Source organism: Diabrotica undecimpunctata, chromosome 3 (genome assembly GCF_040954645.1).
Source record: "Diabrotica undecimpunctata isolate CICGRU chromosome 3, icDiaUnde3, whole genome shotgun sequence".
Taxonomy (NCBI): Eukaryota; Metazoa; Arthropoda; class Insecta; order Coleoptera; family Chrysomelidae; genus Diabrotica; species Diabrotica undecimpunctata.
This window is the reverse complement of record NC_092805.1, coordinates 130,945,666-130,969,164: the sequence shown is the minus strand read 5'-3', so window position 1 is coordinate 130,969,164 and position 23,499 is coordinate 130,945,666. Positions and strand designations below refer to the sequence as shown.

The 23,499-nt window shown below is 31.8% G+C and overlaps 1 protein-coding gene across 1 annotated transcript in view; it reads left to right on the top strand.

Annotated features, from left to right (window-relative positions):
* Positions 1 to 23,499, top strand: part of Cngl (Cyclic nucleotide-gated ion channel-like) — a 591,998-nt gene that overhangs the window by 303,365 nt on the left and 265,134 nt on the right. Inside the window, exon 2 of the mRNA XM_072526928.1 lies at positions 16,269 to 16,591. Within this exon, the coding sequence (XP_072383029.1) occupies positions 16,449 to 16,591 (143 nt within the window). The 5' untranslated portion in view covers positions 16,269 to 16,448. The remainder of the gene's footprint in view (positions 1 to 16,268; positions 16,592 to 23,499) is intronic.

Genomic DNA, 23,499 nt, shown 5'->3' with positions numbered 1-23,499 from the left:
CAGTTTGGAGTGCAGTATACTAAAGAAGGAAAATACTGGTTTGTGTTTGAAAAGTTAAAAGCATCATCAAACAAATCGTGGAAGGAGTAATAGGCCAAGTCGAGAGATGATAAGGCTTTGAGTCTAAAGTATACAGTATTGTGTTAAGTGATTCAAAAGGTTGAAAGATTGCATCAGGAGAAAGCCGGAACGAGTACGGTACGAAGTGTGTTACGATAACATGTTAAGGGTGAAGACAGCGTATAATCATCAGCAAAGATCAGCTGTTTTCTGTTATGATATGAATGTATTGTTTTTCGTGTTAAATACCACAGGGCATGGAACTACATATTTCACTATTATAAAATCATCAAATTTCAATCAGATTTGTTTATTGTAAATCATTGTAGTTCTTTTCTTTTATGATACAATAATATTGATAAATAAAAATTGTTATATCAAGAAAATTGAACATCGAGAAGATTCTGTAAAGCAGAAGTAGAGAGATTCACAGTTATTGATTTAAAAAATTTTGGAGACAAAAAGAAATAAGGTTCTTTTTTTTAAGTATTATATGAAATAAAGATAGAAGAATAAATAAAATTTGTAATATTGAATATCGATTTTCGTTTTGATATAATAAACGATTTTTATAACTAATAATTGAAATCCATTTGTGTATTATTTTGATTCTCTTTTGTCTATACCTATAAGGAAACCACTGAGAAATATTTGAAGCCACAAAAGTAAGTAGTGATAGGATCATTCATCCCTGAGATTTATATTTTGTTTATGTTTTGATTTAATTAATTAATGAAATAATTAATTGATTAATTATTATATTGAAATATTATTATATTGAAATATTAATAATATATTGAATATTATTATATTAAAATGTATGTTCAAAACTGAAGCTAAGAAATTATATGCAATGGTCAAATACTAATTATATATCTTCTATAATTACTCGGATGATATAAGTGTAAAGGGATATGTTACGGTTTCCTTTACTATCAATATTCGATGTTCTTGTTTGGTATAATAGAACTGGAAACTGCTAAACATCCAATTGCCTGTGGGACAGTATCTCTTTCGTATTGATTTACGAAGTTTGTTGTGTTTAGTTTGAAACTTGTCAAGTTTATTGTGTTAAGGTCACAATATTAATTACTTGGTGTATTATAAACTCACTAAAGTATCTACGTCGTTATTAATATATTGTAGAAACTCTTTAAATGATTCAATGTTTGTTATCTTTTTTACCTAATACATATTTTCTTTCTTATTTAACAACTTCTATTATACATCTACATCAACAATAATGTCCCTATTGTATCAGGTAATAAAGAAAATAATTAATCCTCGAGAATATCGTCCCTACTCACTTTCGAACGTTTAGTCAATTCGCTACTGTATCATAGCTTTAATACAGTGATTCTCAACCTCTGGGGCGCGTCCCTCTAGGGGGGTGCGCACTTAATAATGGGGGGCGTGAGCATATCCAAAAAAACCTCAATAACATAACTTATTTACCTAAATTAAAACAAAACAAAATTCTGACAAAAATAAAAACACATGAACACTGATATAATTGGTACACTTATAAAGAGCACTATATTAATACTACACATAAACTTATCAATACTAAATTATGATCAAGTATATATATATATATATATATATATATATATATATATATATATATATATATATATATATATATCGAGAAAAGGAGTACGACCGTCAATCCAAAATAAACTAAGGTACACTCGAAGAGTGGTGGGTTTTTCGGTCAAAGTGGAGAAATAAAAGACAAAGAAGGTGGCTACTTCATCTATTTATTGAAGACGTTTCGCTTTCTGCTCAGAAAGCATCATCAGTTCATCTAAAAAGAACAATATGAAACCAAACATCCATAGAGAAGTTACAACAAAAGTGTGTTACCTTACAAAGACATGTAGCAGTCAGTGATGTTAAAAATATGAAAAAACTTACGAAACTGGACATTCAGAGTTAACGTTGTATAAAATAATTAATTGAAACTAGGTATAGTTTGCAATTTAACAAAATTAGCACAGCAAAAGAACATGTGATAAAAATACATGTATAAAAAAGTTATTATAAAAACTTAAGTAAAAAACATTAAGGTTTATTTTAAAGTGTAAAGAACTAAAAAGATCATAAGAATGCACTTCCAACAAATTTATTTACTAAATTAGATTTTAATTTTAACTTTAGGTAACATTATATGTTATTTAGATTAATAGTAATAAGATAAAATGAAGTTACCAGTCTTTAGCTTACTGAGTCTCGCCGATAAATGTATTTACAGGTTTAACACCCACGAAAACACGTGAAAATAGGTGGCCTTGAGGTCAAAGTGACATAAACAGCAAGGCAACCTACCAACCTCTATATATAAGGTGGTATATTCAAAAATTGTGATAAATTTGGTTGACAGCTTGTCGAACAACTTATTTAATACCGAAGGATCAAAATAATACCCAAGATCCAGCCAAGTACCAGCCAATTACGTGTCTTCCAACTCTGTACAAATTGGTCACATCCTGTGTAGCCCAGCGTATCTACCAATACTGCGCACTAAACAATATCATAGAACCTCAACAGAAAGGATGCGCTAAGGGTTCCATGGGTTGCAAAGAACAACTTATTATCGACTTAGTCATTTCTAACCAGGCATACATCAAAAAAAGGAACCTCTTCACTGCCTTTATTGACTATAAGAAAGCCTTTGACTCAGTGCCGCATGAATGGCTGGTAGATATATTAAGAATATATAAAGTCGATGATAATATAGTGGCCTTTTTAAGACATATAATAACAGATTGGAAGACTAAAATTCACCTCCAAATTCCTGGTGAAAGCAATATTAAAACGGAAAATACCGTAATTAACCGCGGCCTATTTCTAGGAGACTCGCTGAGTCCATTGTGGTTCTGTCTAGCGATGAACCCATTATCCCAGCTATTGAACTCCACTGACTTAGGTTTTAGCATTAAAAACAACAATACTGTAGTGGCGAAGCTTAATCATCTGTTGCATATGGATGATTTGAAACTAATGGCTTCCACTCAAAATCACTTAGATCAAATGCTAAAAACTGTAGAAACGTTTTCAAATGATATCAGTATGCACTTTAGGTTAGACAAATGTCGTGTGCTACATATAGTCAAGGGAAAGGTTTAGCCCGGAGGATTCAATATGCAAAATCGCCAAAACATCGAGGCTATGGGCGAAAATGACATGTATAAATATCTAGGAGTAAAACAAGCGCAAAAAATTTACCATAAACAAATGAAAATCGAATTAACATCAGAGTTCGTACGAAGAGTAAAACAGCTACTCCGCTCACATCTTAATAGTAAAAATTTGTTTAAGGCATTAAACACCTACGCATTTTCCGCGCTTAGCTACTCATTTGGGATTATTAAGTGGACTAAAACGAATATAGAAACTCTTCAGCAAAAGTACGAACACACCTCACAAAAGGCACAAAAAACCATCCTCGAAGTGCAGTAGAAAGAACAACATTACCGCAGTATTTAGGAAGATGAGGACGTATTGATATAAGCGAGCAATTAGAAAAACAGATTACTGATTTACGAACTTATTTTCAGGTGCAGGCAGACACATCTACTCTTCATCGCGCGATTTGTGCAGTAGATGATACAACACCGATTAAACTGAGGGAACAAGAAATGCGCATAAACTAAGAACGAAAAATTGCGCATCTGGATGGGTAAACCTCTGCACGGGCGAAATCCGAATGAAGTCAGTCAAGACTATGTCGACAATATAGCGTCGAACTATTGGCTGACATCAGGAAAGATGATCCCTGAAATAGAAGGTTTATTACTGGCCATTGAGGATCAGGTTATACCAACCAAAAATTATCTGAAATATATCGTCAAAGACCCTCAGGTCCAAAACAACAAATACCGATATGGATGTCAAGCCCAAGAAACTATCCAACATCTTACCGGGGGCTGCCAGGCATTTGCTGCAACTAGGGAAAATCCTCCATCAAGAGATAGCTTTTAAACTGGGACTTCTACAAACAAACCATCTCCCATCTTATCAATACCTTCCTGAGAGTATGCTTGAGAATGACAACTACAAGTTATACTGGGATCGCACTGTGCTCACAGACCAAATTGTAGCACATAATAGACCAGATTTCGTGCTAGTTAATAAACTAACAAGACAAACAACACTAATCGATGTGGCGATACGTAACAACAATAATCTGCGTGTTAAGTACAATGAAAAGATCGCCAAGTACAGAGATCTGGAAATACAAATAAGGAGCCAAGGGAGAATGAAAAGTACCCAGACGATACCTATTATTCTTTCTACCACTGAAGTCATCCCGAAGAACCTCCTAGAAAACATAAAAAAGCTGGGTCTAAATGAACATCTATATAAGATTATGCAGAAAGCTGTGCTTCTTTTGACCTCCAGATGCGTGAGAAAATTTTTGGGAGGTACACCGACGTACCAAGTCACCTAGGACTCGATAACATGGAAAGAGTCCTACCAGAGCTCAATTCTTTTGATACCGTAGGTATCTGGGATGAGTGAATTTTCCCCTTAGAGGGAGTGTGAGCCATATGGCTAAATCTGGGATGTCAATAACTCACACAAATATTAGATATCATTATCATACATTAATGAATTTTCTGAACAAATGCCAAAAATGTTGGCAAAGTATGATATTAATATTTGACATAAATCATCAAAAACATCTGGAAAATAATTTTAAAAATTTAAACCCAGGGTTAATAAAGATCATCAATCAAATGTTAATTATGAAATAAATTGTAAAGACTGTAATTCAATATAATATATTGGGCAAAAACATACAGCATACAAGAGTTCTTGCTCACAAACATAGTATACAGATATACACAATATATTTTGTGCTTTGGCAGAGCATGTAATCGATAAAGACCATATTATGGATTTTGATAACATTAAAATTTTATGTAGTGAAAGTAATAAATTCAAAAGGACTTTTTTGGAAATGGTTTGTATTAGCAAAAGTGATAATAATTTAAACAAAAGATCAGAAATTCAAAATCTAAGCAAAATTTATAATTATATTATTTCTTTATAATTTATATAAATATGAAACTTGAAAAATATCACATTTTTATTTAATTTTCCATATATCTGTTTAATTTTTTCAGACATTTATCAATGGTGAATAAATCTTCTTCTTTTTTGTTACTAAACAAAAAATAATTTTTAAACAAAATTTTATTTTTTAACAATATAATTGTCAAAGGTAAACAATTTAAGTTGGCATTTATGACATTGAGGCTTATTTGTAATTGGTTGCTACTTTAAACTATTTATAAATTCAATTATTTTTTTTGTTAAGAAAATGTTTTCAAAATTATTAAAATTTCAGGGAAGAATTTATTAGATAAGGGCATTTTAGTATTAATTCTTTTTGACGTGTATTTGCAGCAATTTTTATTAACGAAACTAATTTTATTTGGTGAGTTAACAAAAAAATGTTTTTTTTTTATAGTTCAACTTTGTAAGATATTTTGTCTTTTTTAGCAGCTCTTGATAAGAATTGTAAACACAATTGAAAGCTCAAGATATAAAATAGTTAACCAATAGCCCCTTTTATTGACTCCAACCCATCAACGCATTATATATAACGCTAATCGTATACGAAACGCTCTGGTTTTCATTGCAGAAAACTCATCACTTACTTCTGCCCAAAATTCAAAGAGGGATTTGTTATTAAACTGACATTTGTCGTAAGGTCTATGAAGGTTTCTTCTTCGTTAGTAAATAGCCCTTCGTGTGTAATTTGAAACTCGTTTCTAACCCTCTCGTAACTAAGTATATAAAAACAATGAGATACATTTTAAAACACAGTTCTTTCTTATCAGTTTTGTAAGGTGTAACAATGATAACTGGTTTAATTTGCCAAAAAAATTAAATATACGGATATCAAGTGAAGTGAGTAACGTTCAATTTCGCGTAACTGTCGTTCGAAAATAAACTTCTAGAGATAGTGCAAACACTCCTAACCACGACGCAGTAGACGAAATTTGATTTAGTTCCCACTTCCATGCGAAACGCACTGTACTATGCAACGTGAAAGGTAGAACGTTTCAGTTTGGTTAGTACAATTTCACTTACAATAGAGCCTTTCTGCCTTTACGTGAATTTTGACTCCGCTTTCGCGCAGCTCCATGGTCAGGAGTGTTTTCACTATCTCTAACTTGTATGATTCAATGATTCAAAATTTATTTAACTACGTTTACAAATTTTACATTTGTTTGTAGCAAGTCAATTATATCTATAAGTAAACAAGATAATATATAACATACACAAAATACAATAGGAGATGAAAATACAATAATGCACATAACATAAAATATAGAAAATAAGACATAATACCAACATAGTGAGTACATCCATGTTCATGTTACTGCCTTGAAGTGATCAAAGTATTCACTAACAGAGTAAAAAGCAAATCTCAAAAGGTATCTTTTCAGACTTACTTTAAATTTATTCATCAAAAGTTATTTTAAATCCTTAGGTAGGACATTGTATATATTATAGTCAATTGAGTTTTTTTGTGATTTACTCAAACGATACTTAACTGTTCTGATGTTATTTGCACCTCTTGTGCTATAGTTATGTAAGTCAGAGTGTTTAATTAAAGTAACAGAGTTTTTATGTATTTCTACATTAACGCTGTATAGCCATAATGTTGGCAAGGGCATTATCTTATATTTAATAAACAATGGTTTGCAAGATTCCAAATAGCTAACTTTTGCAATTATTCTTATTGCTTTTTTTTGCAATTTAAATATTGTTAGGGCATTGCAAGAGTTTCCCCACAGAATAACACCATAGCTTAAAAATAAATGAAAAAGAGAAAAGTACGTTATGTTCAAGGCATCAACACTTGTAACAAGTTTTAATTGTCTGAGTAAAAATAAGGTACTAGAAAGTTTACCTTTGAGATGGTCAATATGGTTATACCAAGTCAATGTGTTGTCAACTGTTATGCCCAACAATTTAACATTATTTTTTTCAACACTCACATCGAAGGTAGACGAAAAAATTAAATTTTGAGTTTTGTTAGCATTTAGTTTAAGTTTATTTGCTAAGAACCATGATTGTGCATTGGAATTTACATACTCAGACGTGGTTTCTAAAACTGAACGATTTTTATCAGAAAAAAACAAAAGTAGTGTCATCTGCAAATAAAACTTTTAAATGGAGCCATGAAATTGGGAAAGTCATTAACATATATTATAAATAATAGAGGGCCCAGTACTGATCCTTGTGGAACTCCATGCTTTATCTGCTTAAATTCAGAGAGACAATTTCCGTACTTGACTGCTTGGTATCTATCCTTTAGATACGATGAAATTAGTTCCAAAGGAGTACCTCGTATACCGTAAAAATGCAGTTTTTTTAACAAAATATCATGAGAAATACAGTCGAAGGCCTTTAGATCACACAGCTATTGCTAACACTACCATTAAAAGGAATGGTATATATCCTTATTTTAGGAACCTGTTTATGAAAATATATCAATTTACTGCATAATTTATTAAAACATGTACACAAGCCGATATAATCGACAATTATCTAGTTTTTTGTTCATGAAACATAAAAACTGATTCATTTGTATACTATTTTATTATCTTGCAATAACAACCAGTCAACAAATCCAAACAAGTTTCTTAGGTGCTACCTAATTGTTTTGACCCGCCTACGTATTTCAGCAGTAGTTGTTATCGGTTTATCAGTGTTAGATATTACACCCACTTATAGGTCCGCCTTATTAGAATTGTTATTCTGATTAGTCACAGCTACAAACGTAAAATTCGAGCCTAAATATTTCGCTGTGATTGGTATTTCAGATTTGAAGCACACATAAAATGGCAAAATTGATATTTATGATCAGTTAACCTAACTGAACATTTAGAATTAAGCGGTGTTGACCGATGTATTTTTAATACAATAATAGTTTGTAGAAAACTCGTAAATAAGTGGCGTGTGTTGTTTAAAATATGTCTGGTATTTTGTTATAATAGTCTCTTCTTCTTGTTCTTCGTTGCAGAGATTAGACATTTCTTGACTGTTCCGGCATCAAAATTGCCACCATGTTTTCGAGGGGTACAAATCCGAAAGGAGTGACCTTTAATTTAATATTATGTGTATATATATATATATATATATATATATATATATATATATATATATATAATATAAGGTTGAATGCTCGAATAAATGAACTTTGATCAGATAAAAGGCATATATCGAGCACAGTTTAATTAAATCTTGCCCAAGTACTTTCGATCCCTAGATCATCTTCAGGGGCATCTGAAATAAGCCAAGAAACGTTTTTTTATAACCAAAGAAATTGATTAACTTCGATAAAAACTCGAAGTTTTATGGTTGAAAAAAGGTTTTTATATGATTAACGTTTATAGACTTACTCCGTCAATTGTGGCCTATCCGGCAAGAACAAGATGTCATAAACATATAAATGTACATTACACTACACTACAAATGGACAAACAAACACTTTAAAATAATTTAAGGAAGGCTACATTACTTGAAGAAGCCGGAGACAGAATGGCTCCTGATCTAACGGAAATGTTGGGGTGACATGTGACAAATGACAACTTGGATGAGCAGTCACAATCATAGATATGTGATCTGCACCTTATACAATTCTATGAAACTAAGTATTGACCAAAAGTCCAACTGACACTACTATAGGAGGTCACTGATGAAATATAAAATTATATAGAATATTTTTTTTTTTTTTTTTTTAAGTAGATTGAATAATCCAGATCTCACACTCAAACATGTCTGTAATAATTAAGGTGTTAGTTTGAGAGCAACTGAAATAGACGAAAAGTAAGAATGCAAGAAGCGGACTAAACAATATGTTAAACAGTGGGTGGTTGACTACAATAAAATGGTCTACCAAGCACTATCTGTAATGTAGAAAGGAAGAGATCTGACTATGTAATTAAAATACTAATAATTGAAAATCAAATGGAAAGCAAAGTATATAAATGGGGTGTAATCCAAGTAGTTCAGTTGAACCCACAGTCAATGGTATAACTATAAAATTACTATGGATGTGCTCAGTGCAGGAAGTCTAAACAGTTGAGCTGGGTCCCCTACGAGGTGAAGCTGTAATAAAGTTTTTAAAAATAGGTTTAAATTTAGTACAATTTAAATTAATTTGAGTATTAAGACAGTTGAGTATTCAAATTAATTTAAATTGTACTAAATTTAAACCTATTTTTAAAAACTTTATTACAGCTTCACCTCGTAGGGGACCCAGCTCAACTGTTTAGACTTCCTGCACTGAGCACATCCATAGTAATTTTATAGTTATACCATTGACTGTGGGTTCAACTGAACTACTTGGATTACACCCCATTTATATACTTTGCTTTCCATTTGATTTTCAATTATTAGTATTTTAATTACATAGTCAGATCTCTTCCTTTCTACATTACAGATAGTGCTTGGTAGACCATTTTATTGTAGTCAACCACCCACTGTTTAACATATTGTTTAGTCCGCTTCTTGCATTCTTACTTTTCGTCTATTTCAGTTGCTCTCAAACTAACACCTTAATTATTACAGACATGTTTGAGTGTGAGATCTGGATTATTCAATCTACTTAAAAAAAAAAAAAAAAAAAAATATTCTATATAATTTTATATTTCATCAGTGACCTCCTATAGTAGTGTCAGTTGGACTTTTGGTCAATACTTAGTTTCATAGAATTGTATAAGGTGCAGATCACATATCTATGATTGTGACTGCTCATCCAAGTTGTCATTTGTCACATGTCACCCCAACATTTCCGTTAGATCAGGAGCCATTCTGTCTCCGGCTTCTTCAAGTAATGTAGCCTTCCTTAAATTATTTTAAAGTGTTTGTTTGTCCATTTGTAGTGTAGTGTAATGTACATTTATATGTTTATGACATCTTGTTCTTGCCGGATAGGCCACAATTGACGAAGTAAGTCTATAAACGTTAATCATATAAAAACCTTTTTTCAACCATAAAACTTCGAGTTTTTATCGAAGTTAATCAATTTCTTTGGTTATAAAAAAACGTTTCTTGGCTTATTTCAGATGCCCCTGAAGATGATCTAGGGATCGAAAGTACTTGGGCAAGATTTAATTAAACTGTGCTCGATATATGCCTTTTATCTGATCAAAGTTCATATATATATATATATATATATATATATATATATATATATATATATGTGTGTGTGTGTGTGTCGCAGGCAATCGGTATAACACGTTATTCCGTGAAAAGCCTAGTCATTACACGTATTGCCGGCAAACTTGACCATTTTTTCTAACAGTTTGCATGCAGTACATGTTAGTGCAACTGATCTTGACTCAGGCTCAGGCTCTGTTTTGGGACATTTTGGTTTTAATATTGGTATTATAATATAATCTCTCCACGCTGTTGGAAATTTCTGTTCTGTCCAAATAATATTAAATATGTTAAGAAGATGATTGTATGCATTCTCAGGTAAATGCTTAAGAAAAACCATTGGGATATTATCTGGACCCTCACTAGTCTCTTTAAATGAGTTTAATGTATCTTTGTATTTAATTATATTAAATTTGGAGTTTAAAGCATCTGTGTCATCTACAAACGGTATAATTACATTGCATTCTTCGTTCTGTTTAAAGTTGATATAATTATTATTATTATAATTGCTTGTATTAGATCTATTTTTATACGTATTAGCCAATTCTTCTGCTATTTCTAGGTCATCTGTGATTATTCTATTATCTTTCTTTAGTTGAGTGATTTTGTTCTAAGCCGGTATTCCAGATATTTTTTTGACATTCTTCCACATTTCAGACATAGGGGACAAATTGACACACGAATTTCTTTTTGAAGTTTTTATTGTTAACCGAGCTTTAGCTTTAAGTTTTTGAAATTCAAGTTTATTGTTAAGTGTTTTATGTCTTGTGTATTTGTTAAAGGCTTTTTTAGAAGCTTTGATAGGTGTCTTACATTGTTCATTGCACCAAGGAACTGGTTTATGTTTTGTAATAAGTGAAGTTTTTTTAATGGGTACCTCGGCTGCATTTAAGATTATGCTGAAGAAGGTTTCTATGTAAGTGTCAATATTATTGGATATTTTACAGTTTGTGACATGTTTTTCTATGATATCTTTAAATAATGTCCAATTTGCTTCCATTGTTTTTCACTTAGAGGTGTGCTTTCCATTTTTGGGCTTGAACAAGTTATTGGTGATTATTGTTGGGTAATGATCACTGTTATAAGTGTAGTCTAATCTGTTTTATGTCATTAATGCAAGGAAGTTATTATCCGCTAGCGTTAAGTCCAAGGGCGTTGATTCGCTTGTTTATATATTGAATCCTGTAGGGCGTCCATCATTCAACAGTGATAAGTTGTACCGATCTATTAATTCTTCAATAATAAGTCCTCTTTTGTTATCATATATAGAACCCCAAATACTGTTGTAAGCATTAAAATCACCTGTTAAAATATGCGGAGAAGGTATTTGTCTCACGAGGTTAAAATGGTCCTGTTTATTAATTAGTTGTCCTGGGGGTAAGTATATCGTGTAAATGTTTATTTTTGTGGTTTCTTCTAGAGAGATAGCTACAGCTTCTAAATGTGTTTGCAGGGGTAACTTACTTGCGGTTAATTTGTTATTTACAAGAAATATCACTCCACCGCTTGCTATTCCTTGGTTTACTCTATTTTTGAAAAATTTGATAATTATGTAAACAAGATTCTTGGTTGCTTTTAAAATTCGTTTCTTCAAGACAAATAATATCTGGTAGATACTCTGATTGTAGAATTTTTAACATCGGTAAGTTATTATAGTATCCGTTTATATTCTACTGAATAATTGAATTAAACGGCGCTATTTTTACTTTCTAGTTGTAAAAAAGTTTAAATTTTATTAAGACTCTAGGTCTGTGTCAAGTAAAAGGTCATTTTCGTTGTCGGTAGAAGAGAGTTCGTCATTTAGGTGTTTTGTGATTTTTTTTCTAAGTTTGGTACATTTGATTTTAAGAGATCTATATGTTCTGTGAGCATATAAGTTACTAATCATCCCTAGAAATCCAGTAAAATCATATGTATAATTAGTTATAGTGGTGATAATATTTGGAGAACCTCGTGCGTTTTCTAACAGATCTATAAATTGGTCGTGATTATGGACATATCTGTTATATTTCGTAACTAAACAATTTAACTTTATACTCTAGTCATTAGAGATAAAAATGCCACTGAATCTCTAAAAATCATACGAACAAGCTGAATTTTTTCGATGTTGTCAATTTTAGGAAGTTAAAAAAGATGGAAAGCCATTTACCACTTTTACCCCTGGGCTTTTTCCCAAAATCATCCACGTAGAGGGGAAGAAACGGAAAAAATTGATTTGCCAAGAATCTGTACGCCATAGATAAAAATGTTTCAAATAAAAAATGTAGCTAAGATAATTTTGAATAAAAATATTCATAAGCATATTTTGTGTAGAATGAACAGTTCTCACAGAAATAACGATTGAAGCGATCGGCGATTTTAAATAGTCAGTTACGCGCCCGAAATCAATGCTCAAAAAAATTTATATCAGCTCGACGTTAAAAATTCAGTATCTTTTGATCCTAATGACCTATGGACAGAAATAAATATGCATTTTAAAGGTATGTAATGTTTGTATTTTGCCGCAAATGAACTAAGTTTTTATAAATTTTTTATGATTCTCATGAGATCAATACAATATATCCGTTTTATCGACTGGCCACTGTAGAGTTTCCATAACTAGAGCCTAATCTTCAAAACCTATAGCATGAAATTTTAGTTTCGAGTTTTGGCAACAAATATAAAAAACGCTGAATTTAAACTTTCACATTACAAACGATCTAAAACGTTTTAAACTTCTATTTTTTAATTACACTAGTACGTTTTTCAAAAGTACTTAACTTATGCTATAAATGTGTGGTCGGCGGACAAAAGCAGACAAGTCAATTTTTGAGAAAATTGTGTTATTTATTAAAATAACTTAAAAAAAAATTATCTACCGCTGGAATAAAACAGACAAGTCAAATGTTATACCTGTGGTTCCATATCAGATAGTGATCTTTTCCATACTCACAATTTTATCCATTTTAGAGATGAACTTAACCAATCAAGTCCTTTTATCTGGTTTAGATCGGCGTATACCTAACCAAAAGTTTGACTTAACTGATTAGGTACAGTTATCAGTGAAATTGCTGGCTAGCGAAAAGACTGAAGGAGTCATGAAACAGGATATTATGTGAATGATTCATTTAATTTGTAATTTGGGTTTTGATTGCATTGCGTTTCTCACGTTGCTTATCACTTTTAATGTTTTCGTTAATCGTATTCCGTGTGAAATGTGTAAGTGTGTACATCTCATCAAAATCTTTTATCAAAGCAAAATACATACATAAAATCAATAGCTATTCTGAGTTTGAAAGTGGGTATCTTTTATTGGTATTGGTATTGGTATTGGTATTGGTATTGGTATGGTATATGGTACTTGGCATCTCTTATTGAAGTGAAAGAAACTGCTTCACATCGACCAAGAACAATGGATCTGAACAAGGTTAAATGCAGGTCAAGAACTTTGGTTTATTCTCTTTTTATAAACGGAAAAAAGGAGCCTATCTGTCGCTGTTGTCTTCTTAACGTTTTCGATGAAAGCAAAAACTTTATTTTAACTGTCGCCAGTAAGAAACCATCTACGATCGCAGGTACTGATATAGAAGATAAAAGAGGAAAAACTATACCAAAAACGAAAATTAGTGAAGAAAAACGAATAGAAATAAAAAATCATATACTTTTATTTCCACTGTACGAAAGTCACTATTCACGAAAGCACACTTCGAAAAAGTACTAACCATGTCACCTAACTTTACAAAAAATGTACGAATTGTTCAAACAGTCCACAACTGCTCCCAAATCTATCAAAATTTATTCACAGGAATTTAAAAAGCTCAACCTTGGATTTAAAAAGCCAAAACTTGATACATGTTTTACCTGCGACAAATTTATTATGCAATTAAAAATTTGTACAGACGACCAGAAGGAAAAACTCTCTTTAGACCACAAATCCCACCAAATGGAAGCTGATAAAGCATATGATAAAAAAAGGAAAGATACAGAAACTGCCAAAACTGTTCCACATTTAAGGACATACACTTTCGACCTACAACAGTGTTTACCAACTCCAGATTTAAAGTCATCGGTTGCATTTTATAAGAGACAGTTGTGGACGTTTAATTTGACGGTTCATGATAACAGTACAGGAAAAGCTGTTTGTTACATGTAATATGAATCTGTTGCAGGCAGAGGAGCAAATCAGATAGCATCTTGTCTGTACAAACACCTGCAAACGATCGTACCACCTGAGACAGAACATGTAATTTATTATTCAGACACATGTGGGGGACAAAACAGTAATTCTCATGTATCAGCCATGTTTACGTGGGTTCTGCATAGATCCTCATCTAATATTAAGCTAATAGATCATAAGTTCATGGTACCAGGCCACAGTCACTTGGAAGTAGATACTGATCATAGTATAATTGAGAAAAAAAAGAAGAAAACTGAAATTCAAATATTTCATTCTCATGATTGGATGCAACTTGTACGTTCAAGCAGCTCTAAATTCACTGTTATGGAAATGTCACAAACAGACTTCTTTGATTTCTCATCTTTACTTAAAGGTTGTATGGTACTAAGGAATAAAGACACTGATGGTTGTCAGTTCCGATGGCTGGACAAAAGATGGCTTCAATATACGAAAGACTTGGCAATCGTTCAATTCAAAGACAGCCTTAATAAAGAAGACCCATTTAAGATTATTGATTTCAACAGAAGAGGGGGCCAACTACCGTCGGAAGTTGCAATTATAACAAATCAACCAGTCCCTATTTCTAGAGAGAAAAAAGCAGACATTATCTCGCTACTACCTCTAATTCCTACCTTATTTCACAGTTTTTATCAAGGCTTGCATACTAATGCTACAACTCAAAATACGCACCCCGATATTGTAAGTAGTGATGATGAAGAAATAAATTAAATTCAAACTTGATGCTTTTGTTCTTTTAATATTGTATTTTTAATGTTTATTTCTTAACAGGTAATATTTATGTTCTTTTTTTATTTTAAAATTAGCACTTTATTTGTACCTTATAAGATAAGTCAATAAAGAGAGACGTGCCTAACTGGACAAGTCAATCAAAATCCAAAATATTTAACATTTTTGTTGTTTTTAATTTGTACTGTAATACATGTATGTTATATACATCATTTTAACCAATAAAAGCTACATTTATTTATGCGTTTAATTTTAAAACAGTTTTTTTCGCTTCCTGAAAAAACTCAAATTTTGACTTGTCTGCTTTTGTCCGCCGACCACACAAATTACCCTAAAAACTGTCTTCTTGGAGGTATTTCTCGTGCGATCATTTGTAACGTAAAAGTTTAAATTCTGCGTTTTTTGTCATATTTTTGCAAATGCCTTATATTTGTTGCCAAAAATCAAAATCGAATTTTCATGCTATAGATTTTGAAGACTGGTCGCTAACAGTGGAAATTTCACTACAACCGGTCAATGAAAGTAATAAATTTTATTGACCTCGCGAGAATCCTAGAAAAAGGCAAAAATTGCGCAAAGTTTATATATTGAACAGCTTTATAGAAACTGACTTTATTTGCTTTATTTATCCAAATACAAAAATTGGGTACAAAAGCTGCACTCTTAACATTTAAAACGCATTTAGAGTTTTGTCAATAGGACACTCTGATCTAAAGATATAGATTTTTTATCGTCGAGTTGATACAAATTTTATTTAACATTGTGGAACTGACATTCAAAATCGCCGGGTGCTTCAAGCGTCGTTTCTGAGAGAATGGTTGGTTCTATGCAAAAAGTACCGATAAACATTTTAAAATTGTTTAAAAGTAAAACGTTCAAAATTGTCTCAGCTACATTTTTTATTTGAAATATTTTTTTCAACTGCGTATAGATACATCGATTTTTTTGAGTTTTTACCACCCTACGAGGGGGATTTAGGGATAAGCCCTTGGGTTATAGTGGTAAACTTTTTTGGGAACCAAAAATTTATATTTTTGGCAAAAACAGCTTGTTCGTATGATTTTTAGGGATCAAATCTCTGACGACTGGACTATTAACAGATAATTGTTTGTTATAGATTGACCCGCCAAGTGGCATTGGAACTGTGACGGCAGGCAGCGGCGTCGGTGGCCACCATGGTAACAACGGCAACAGTGGCGGAGGGGGCGGAGGAGGCGGAGGCCACGGCGGCACCGGCGGTGGCCACGGTGGTGGCCATGTCGGTGGAGGAGGAGGAGGTGGAGGAGGAGGCCATTTGATGGTGGCCAATACGGCGGTGGACGAGGGTAGTTCCGACGATGCGAATACGCCGCTACAATCGCCGAGATCACAAAACACCAGCAGAGAAGAAGACGATAGCTCGAATGCAAACGAATCCGATTGCAAGAGTCCGAATCAAAGGTAAGATGACTATTTAAGAATAATAAATATCAGATTTCTATCGAATAATTAAAACTTGTAAATGACTAACGTATATTTACTATGAGTACAATAGAAATAATAAATAAAACTAATAATTTACTCAATAACGACGTTAAACTACGTCGAATTTAAATAGCTTGAACTTTCGACTCTCTCTTTGGAATTTTATCTGGACTTACTCCAAGGTATTAGTCCCCTGAATCCTCATATTTATCACTTCACTACTAAACTTACTGAAACTTTCAGACCTAGGAAATTTGCAAATAAAAAGCATTTCTCGTGACCCCTGCATCAAAGCCTCTTTGATACAGATATCTAACAACAACTATGCAAATTGCTGTTAATTTAGTTAATCGTGCCTCCCGTGGAAACGTCCAGGACTTTGTAGAATGTTTCCCAGAAGCAAATGGATAGCTGTATAAACTAGACAATAATATTTAGTTTTATTATATTTTAGTATTTGCAGTTGTGTATTTATCACACTGTTAAAATCCATGCGCAAAATAAACATTTTACCAATAACCAATTTTTTCTTCCTGGTTTCCAAACGAGGAAATTCGTAGACGAACCGGAGTGAAAGACATTATCGAACATTTTACAAGACAAAAATGGAGATGGGCAGGACATGTTGCAAGAATGAAAGACGACAGTTGGATAAAAAAATTGCTTGAGTGGAGACCACGGGCTGACAAACGAAGCCGAGGAAGACCCCCAACGCGATGGACCGACGACCTCAAAAGAATCGTGACCAATTGGATAGCAGAGGCGCAGAACAGAAGCAGATGGAAAAGTCTAGAGAAGGCCTATGTTCAACAATGAACAACTCACATCTGATTGATGATGATGATGATGAACAACCAATTTTAACCTATCGTCCTGCAAAAAAGCCGCTCGTTACACCAACTATGGTGAAAAACACGCTTTAATGGGCCAAAGATCACAAAGTTTAAGCCATTGATAATTGGAAGCGGGTAAATAAAATACCTTAACACAGTAGCGCACCTAGAATTTGCCTCTGGGGGGGGGGTTTTGGTTGGTCACCAAAATTTTTTTTATGATATTACCTCCATTTTGAGTCCTTAAATGTGTAAGTAACAGTGTCGAAATAGGGTCCTGGGGGGGGGTTTAACCCCCCAAAACCCCCCCTCGGTGCGCCACTGCCTTAACATTGTTTTTCTTTAATGTAGTTTACAAGTGATCAATTTTTCCAGAAATCTATAATAATATTTCAGGTTTGTTCATATTAGATAGAAGTAAATTTGTGAGGCGACGAGATGGAGAAAAATACAAAGAAGATTGTATTGCGAGGACGGTAAGACACTCCCTAAATGATGTGGTTTAACATAAGCAGTCAGGGTACACTCTACATTGCAAAAGGAACAATGCGACAGGACTGGTACTTGAGAGTACTGCAAACAAAAATGCTTCCCCCGGTCCAAGAGTGGTTTGCAAATAAGATTTTCACGCTTATGCATTACAAAATTACTCGCTGACAATCAGGTAAAGGTTCTTGACTGGACTGGCAATTTGCCAAAATTAAATCTAATAGAAAATTTTTGGAAGCTAATGAAGAAAGAAATTTCGAATGAAATTATAACTGCAAATCATTGACAGATAGAGAGCTTAATAGAAAAATGGCGCAGAAGTAAGACAATTTAACAAAACCGAAAATGCCAGAAATGCATAGAAATTATGCCAAGAAGATACTAATCAAGGTAGTAATGGGTGGCACTACCACGTATTAGGTTTTAGACATAATTTTAAACTTTATAAGCTGACAAATCACACTAAAATAGAATAATGACAAAAATATGTTTTATCTTTCAAGTACCTACCATTTTTTAACAAAAAGCTGAATTTTACGGAGTGGCCCTAATAATTTAATCACCCACTGTAGATATGAGAGTTAAGAATGATCAACGTCTAAAACAAAGTAATTTTTACCAATTAAATTGTTTATTTTTGTGAGCAAGCGTTATATTAACAAATATGTATTTTATTCGTAAAAATGCTTTTTGTCTATGTAATTTGTATTATAAAAACCCTATGTCCGCTATTTTAATATGGTTACAATTGATATTCTAATATTTTAATTATTACCGTCACTATGGTTTGTTTTTTAACCAGAAGGAATAAACTAAAAAGACAGATTCACACCCAAGAAAGTTACTGGAAAAGTCACCAAATACATTTTCTTTTTTGGTTAATTATCTCGGCCTTGCGGTAATCCAGTCATCAGTATGGGACAACCTCACACGTTGATTCCAACCTAACTTTGTTTGTTTATGCACAGTATTTATACTGTGGTTTATGTTTGAATAATAATTTTTTTCAATTCACCAATATATATTACAATTACAATAAATAAAATGTTGGATTGTTATGAAGAAGTTGAAGAATTTTTAGAGTTTATCACAGTGTATAAGAAAATCGTCTTTATATAATTAATTATGTTATATATTATCGGGTGATCCAGTTTTGTAGATCTCTTGAGTCGATGGTATTTAATTATAATTTACAGAATACTTTGATTGGAAGAGTCCATGATGTTACAGACCTAAGTATAGTTTTTCATAGAAATTTGTCTTTTAATCTGTAAATATATGTTATATTTGTCTTTTAATTTGCTTATATAAGCTATGAAATGGCTTGGTTTTATTAAAAGACATACGAGATTTTTCTAGGATTGCATCTCTAAAAACTTACACTTTTATTTGTTTTCAGTTGAAAATTTATCTCTATTTTGTTTTCCATTTACTCAAGTATGTATCAAAAAGTTAGAGAGAGTTCAAACATTTTTGAAATACTGTTCTTTTAAACTGCGTAGACCATATTCTTATTCTGGTGTTACCAATTTCTTAAATCTAGATTTTTTTCTTACCAGAAGAGTTAACTTTTGACTTTGATTTTATTGAAATTATTTTTAAGCTTAATAATCCAATCTCCTGAATTGCTCCAGCCAATTTGTTTAACATATTCCTTTCCGTTTACTGGTTTAGAAATTCAGTTTTTCATGTTTCCCATCACAAAATAAATTATGGTTCAAATATAGGTGGGGTTCTACTTCTCATGCATGCTAATCAGTTACCTCATTAGATAGATTTTTTTAATTTATGTATCAATATATTTAGGTTCTAGTTGAAGCACTAAAATTCAAAATGATGCTGTGTATTAGTAAGTGTGTTCTTGCAATTTCTTTAATGCTGGATTCTTGTTTAATTTTGACAGTGAATTTCTCCCATTTATTATCAATAAATAAAATTTACTAAAAAATACTGGATTTCTGTGAGATAATCAACAAATTCAATCTATTGTGTTACATTCTAGCATAATTTTGCAGTTTACTTGTGATGATCTACAACCAGAAAGAACAAAATCAACTGTATTAATATAGCACAAAAGTAAGAATACCAAAAGCAAAGTCTACAGGCTATGACAATAATTCGAGTAGGTAACTAAAACACAACATAAATTTACTAAAGTTCTTTTATTGTGATGAAAACAAAATAAAAATGCTTTCGAACACTTATACTCTAAGTTTAAAAGATAGTTGCCGTTTTTTTTATAATAATTAGATATAAAAATAACATACGTTTATAAATTTATAAACATTTTAAACTATATTTAGGATAAATACCATCTAGAAAAATATCACATTAAAGACTATTCGCAGATCATCAAGTCCAAGTCCATTACAAACAACTTAAAGAGTTAGAAATCGATTTAAAAATTTAATAATATTATTAGTCTTCCAAAATATTCTCTCCATTTATGTCTTGGTGAGGTTCATGAACAGCTAGACAATTTAGAATTTCTTAGTTTGTCGGCAAAAACTGAATCTATTTCAGATATTTGAGCAAGAAAGTTTTGTTTTTGATCAGCAGTCCAATGTATAAACCATTGTTTGAATAAGTTTACCAAAAAAATAACTATGGTAAGACATTCATAATATAGAAAATAAATAAATCATCCTATAAACAGTAAGATAAACAATCTATAGTTATGCTATGCAATATTTGCTACAATGAATCTGCTTATATATAAAGTAAAAAATACTCCTTTTTTTTCCTTTTCTTCCATTCTCATGTTCTTATATCTATTGAAACAAAATACTTGACAACAATCCAGTAGAGTATACAATTAAAAACTTAAATTTTTTTCCAAATTACTTACTTTATGAGATCATTACTTAGTATTCTCATCATCAAACATACCAAGTATAATATCTTTAAATAAGAACAGTAAAATGTAAGTACATGATACTTAAAATGAAAATATTTGTACACTGGTATGTTTCCAAAAACATGTCACACAAAGACTGTTGTACTTAGGTCTATAAATAGGAAAAATATTTTGATCAAACAAGAACGGTGCTATTACAATCATTTCTCATTGTATCTCATAAATTTTAATTTCAAAAACTATTTAGTAGTAACAATAATACACCCGATTATAAAAATGAAACCTATAAAATATTTTAGATAATTTTACTATATAATTGTGGCTAACCCATATTTACTTACTTAAAATTAATTTGCTTCAAGAATTTATATAATAATGAACAACACATATTTTGGAAGATCTGGGCGGTTGTAAATTTCGGACGGTGTACTATCTGACGTACAGATGATTTAACTCTTTAATTGTATGTTGCAAAGATAGAAGGTCGACCGCCAATATTTTTAGGACATCTCACTGTTCTAGTGTGCTTATATTCCTTAATTGTTCTGTAAATAGTTAAATTCGCAAAACCTAAAATTAGCACATTACTTTAGTAAGTCTTGATTTTAACAATAACTATTCTGCAAAACTAACCTGTTGCCTGTTTTATTTTTGCTACCATGGCTGTTATTTTCATTCCAGGATTATCAATTTTTATTTGTTTGTGCATGTTTATAAGGCACTGTTTTTCATTTGATGATAAATGACCCAAATCTTCTCGTCGTTTTTTAGGTGGAGAAGGATAATTACCACTAGTACTTGGCATTGAATCCATATTATTATCTTAATAACACTAATACGTCGCTAAATAGTTCTGAATAAAACTGTTTTTTATATAAATGCAAACGAAAAATCTAAAAATTATAGGAATAACGCAGAAAATAGAAAAAATCGCCGATATAAATTTTGAATTTTAAAATTTCATAAATGTCATTAGTGTGAAATTGTCGTAATTTTGTGGAGTAAACTTGCGTGCGATTGGACCAATTACAAACAAGCATTACAGCGCGGTAAATTTAAATGACTCCTCCTGGTTAAAAAACAAACCATAAAATGTGATGTATTTAATTTTTTATTTTCAGTGAAAATTACATAAAATACAAATCTCTACGTGCACGCACTCCATAAATAGTTTATCCATAAAATATTTATGGAGCGAAAGTATTTATTTATACTTCTCACGAAATTTGAGTGTTGACTTTGTAACAAAGTAATGAGGACTAAAGCTGTTATTTCCCGCACTCCGCTGTACTCTTGTGGCTCACACCATGAATTATTGTGGGATCAAAGGAGCATGCTCCTACTGTTAATACCTTCTAAACGTAAAACGTAGTTAGTATGCCTCTGGAATAGCACAGTCCGGAACTTCTTGTGTCGCAAGATCTATTTTATTTCCAAAATTATACGTAAGATGAAAAGCTAATATTTGCTCTTTATAAATATGTAATACGATAACGTTATGTTACTATTTTCTTAGCGCATTTTTAAATTAACTACTATTTTTTAAGCAGTACATCAAAACTTATTTGTATTTAACGTCTCAAATTGCAGTTCAGGAATTCTTCTCAGGATGTGGTCTTCTTTTTTCTTTATTCTAGGTGAATCGCCTGTTTAAATTTAACTTACCTACCTTTTTCCCATCGCGTTTGCGATTTAGCTAGAGCAATTCTCACCGTTTTTCTTTCTTTTATTTTATAGGCGAGCGGTTTACCCCTATAAGCAGAGCATCAATCGACTAAAATTCTTTTTGCATTTCTAATGCACCAAACCTTTTTTATTCGATTCTATATATTTTTCCAAGATGAAATGTATTTTTTAAAATTTTTACAAGTGGGCCGGCAATTGTTATTAACAAATAACTTATACAAAAAAGCAATTTCACCGAATTGTTTCGGAATCAATTTTTTAGGTGTATCTCATCAAAATAAACACTTTTTCTCTTCTGATAATTTTTCGAAAAATGCTTCCTTTTCGAGTTATTTGCATTTTTTTGTTGAAAAAAATGCCGAAATTAGTGATTTTTGGGATTTTTTTTTTAAAAATACTAAATGAATTGCAATTTTACAAATAGCTTTATAATCTTTAAACCGTCGAGTACAAGTTAGAATATTTTGACAAGGATAAATGGTTTCTATCTTGCTAAAAACGTGGACCCAAATATTTCGAATATGCCTTTCGGGAGTATCCCGCTAAGCGTGTACAGCGGTTGAGGTGCTGTAGGCGCTAAAAAAAATGCATCTAATGAAAAATTACCACCTTCGAAACCAGCATTATTACAACATTACTTAAGAGCAAAGTGGCAAATAAATGAATGGATTCAAGCAAAAAACAATATTACTTCATCTCTTGATCCATTAACCCATGGTTGGACAATGGAAAATAATTGTTTCGATTTTAATTATTTTGAAGGCGAAACTAGTTTAGATATGTTACAAAAGTATTTCTGCTTATGTACCGGAAAATGTTCTACGAAAAATTGTAATTGTATTTCCTATAATTTAGAATGCTGCGCAGTATGTGCATGTACACCAGAGAATTGTAAAAATGTTAAAGACGACTTTATTGAAGACAACGAAATCAGCTTATTAGATGGAAATCCTGTTGCTGTTGACGAAAATTTTCAAATTATTGACAATGAAAACGATGTATAATTAATATTATATTTT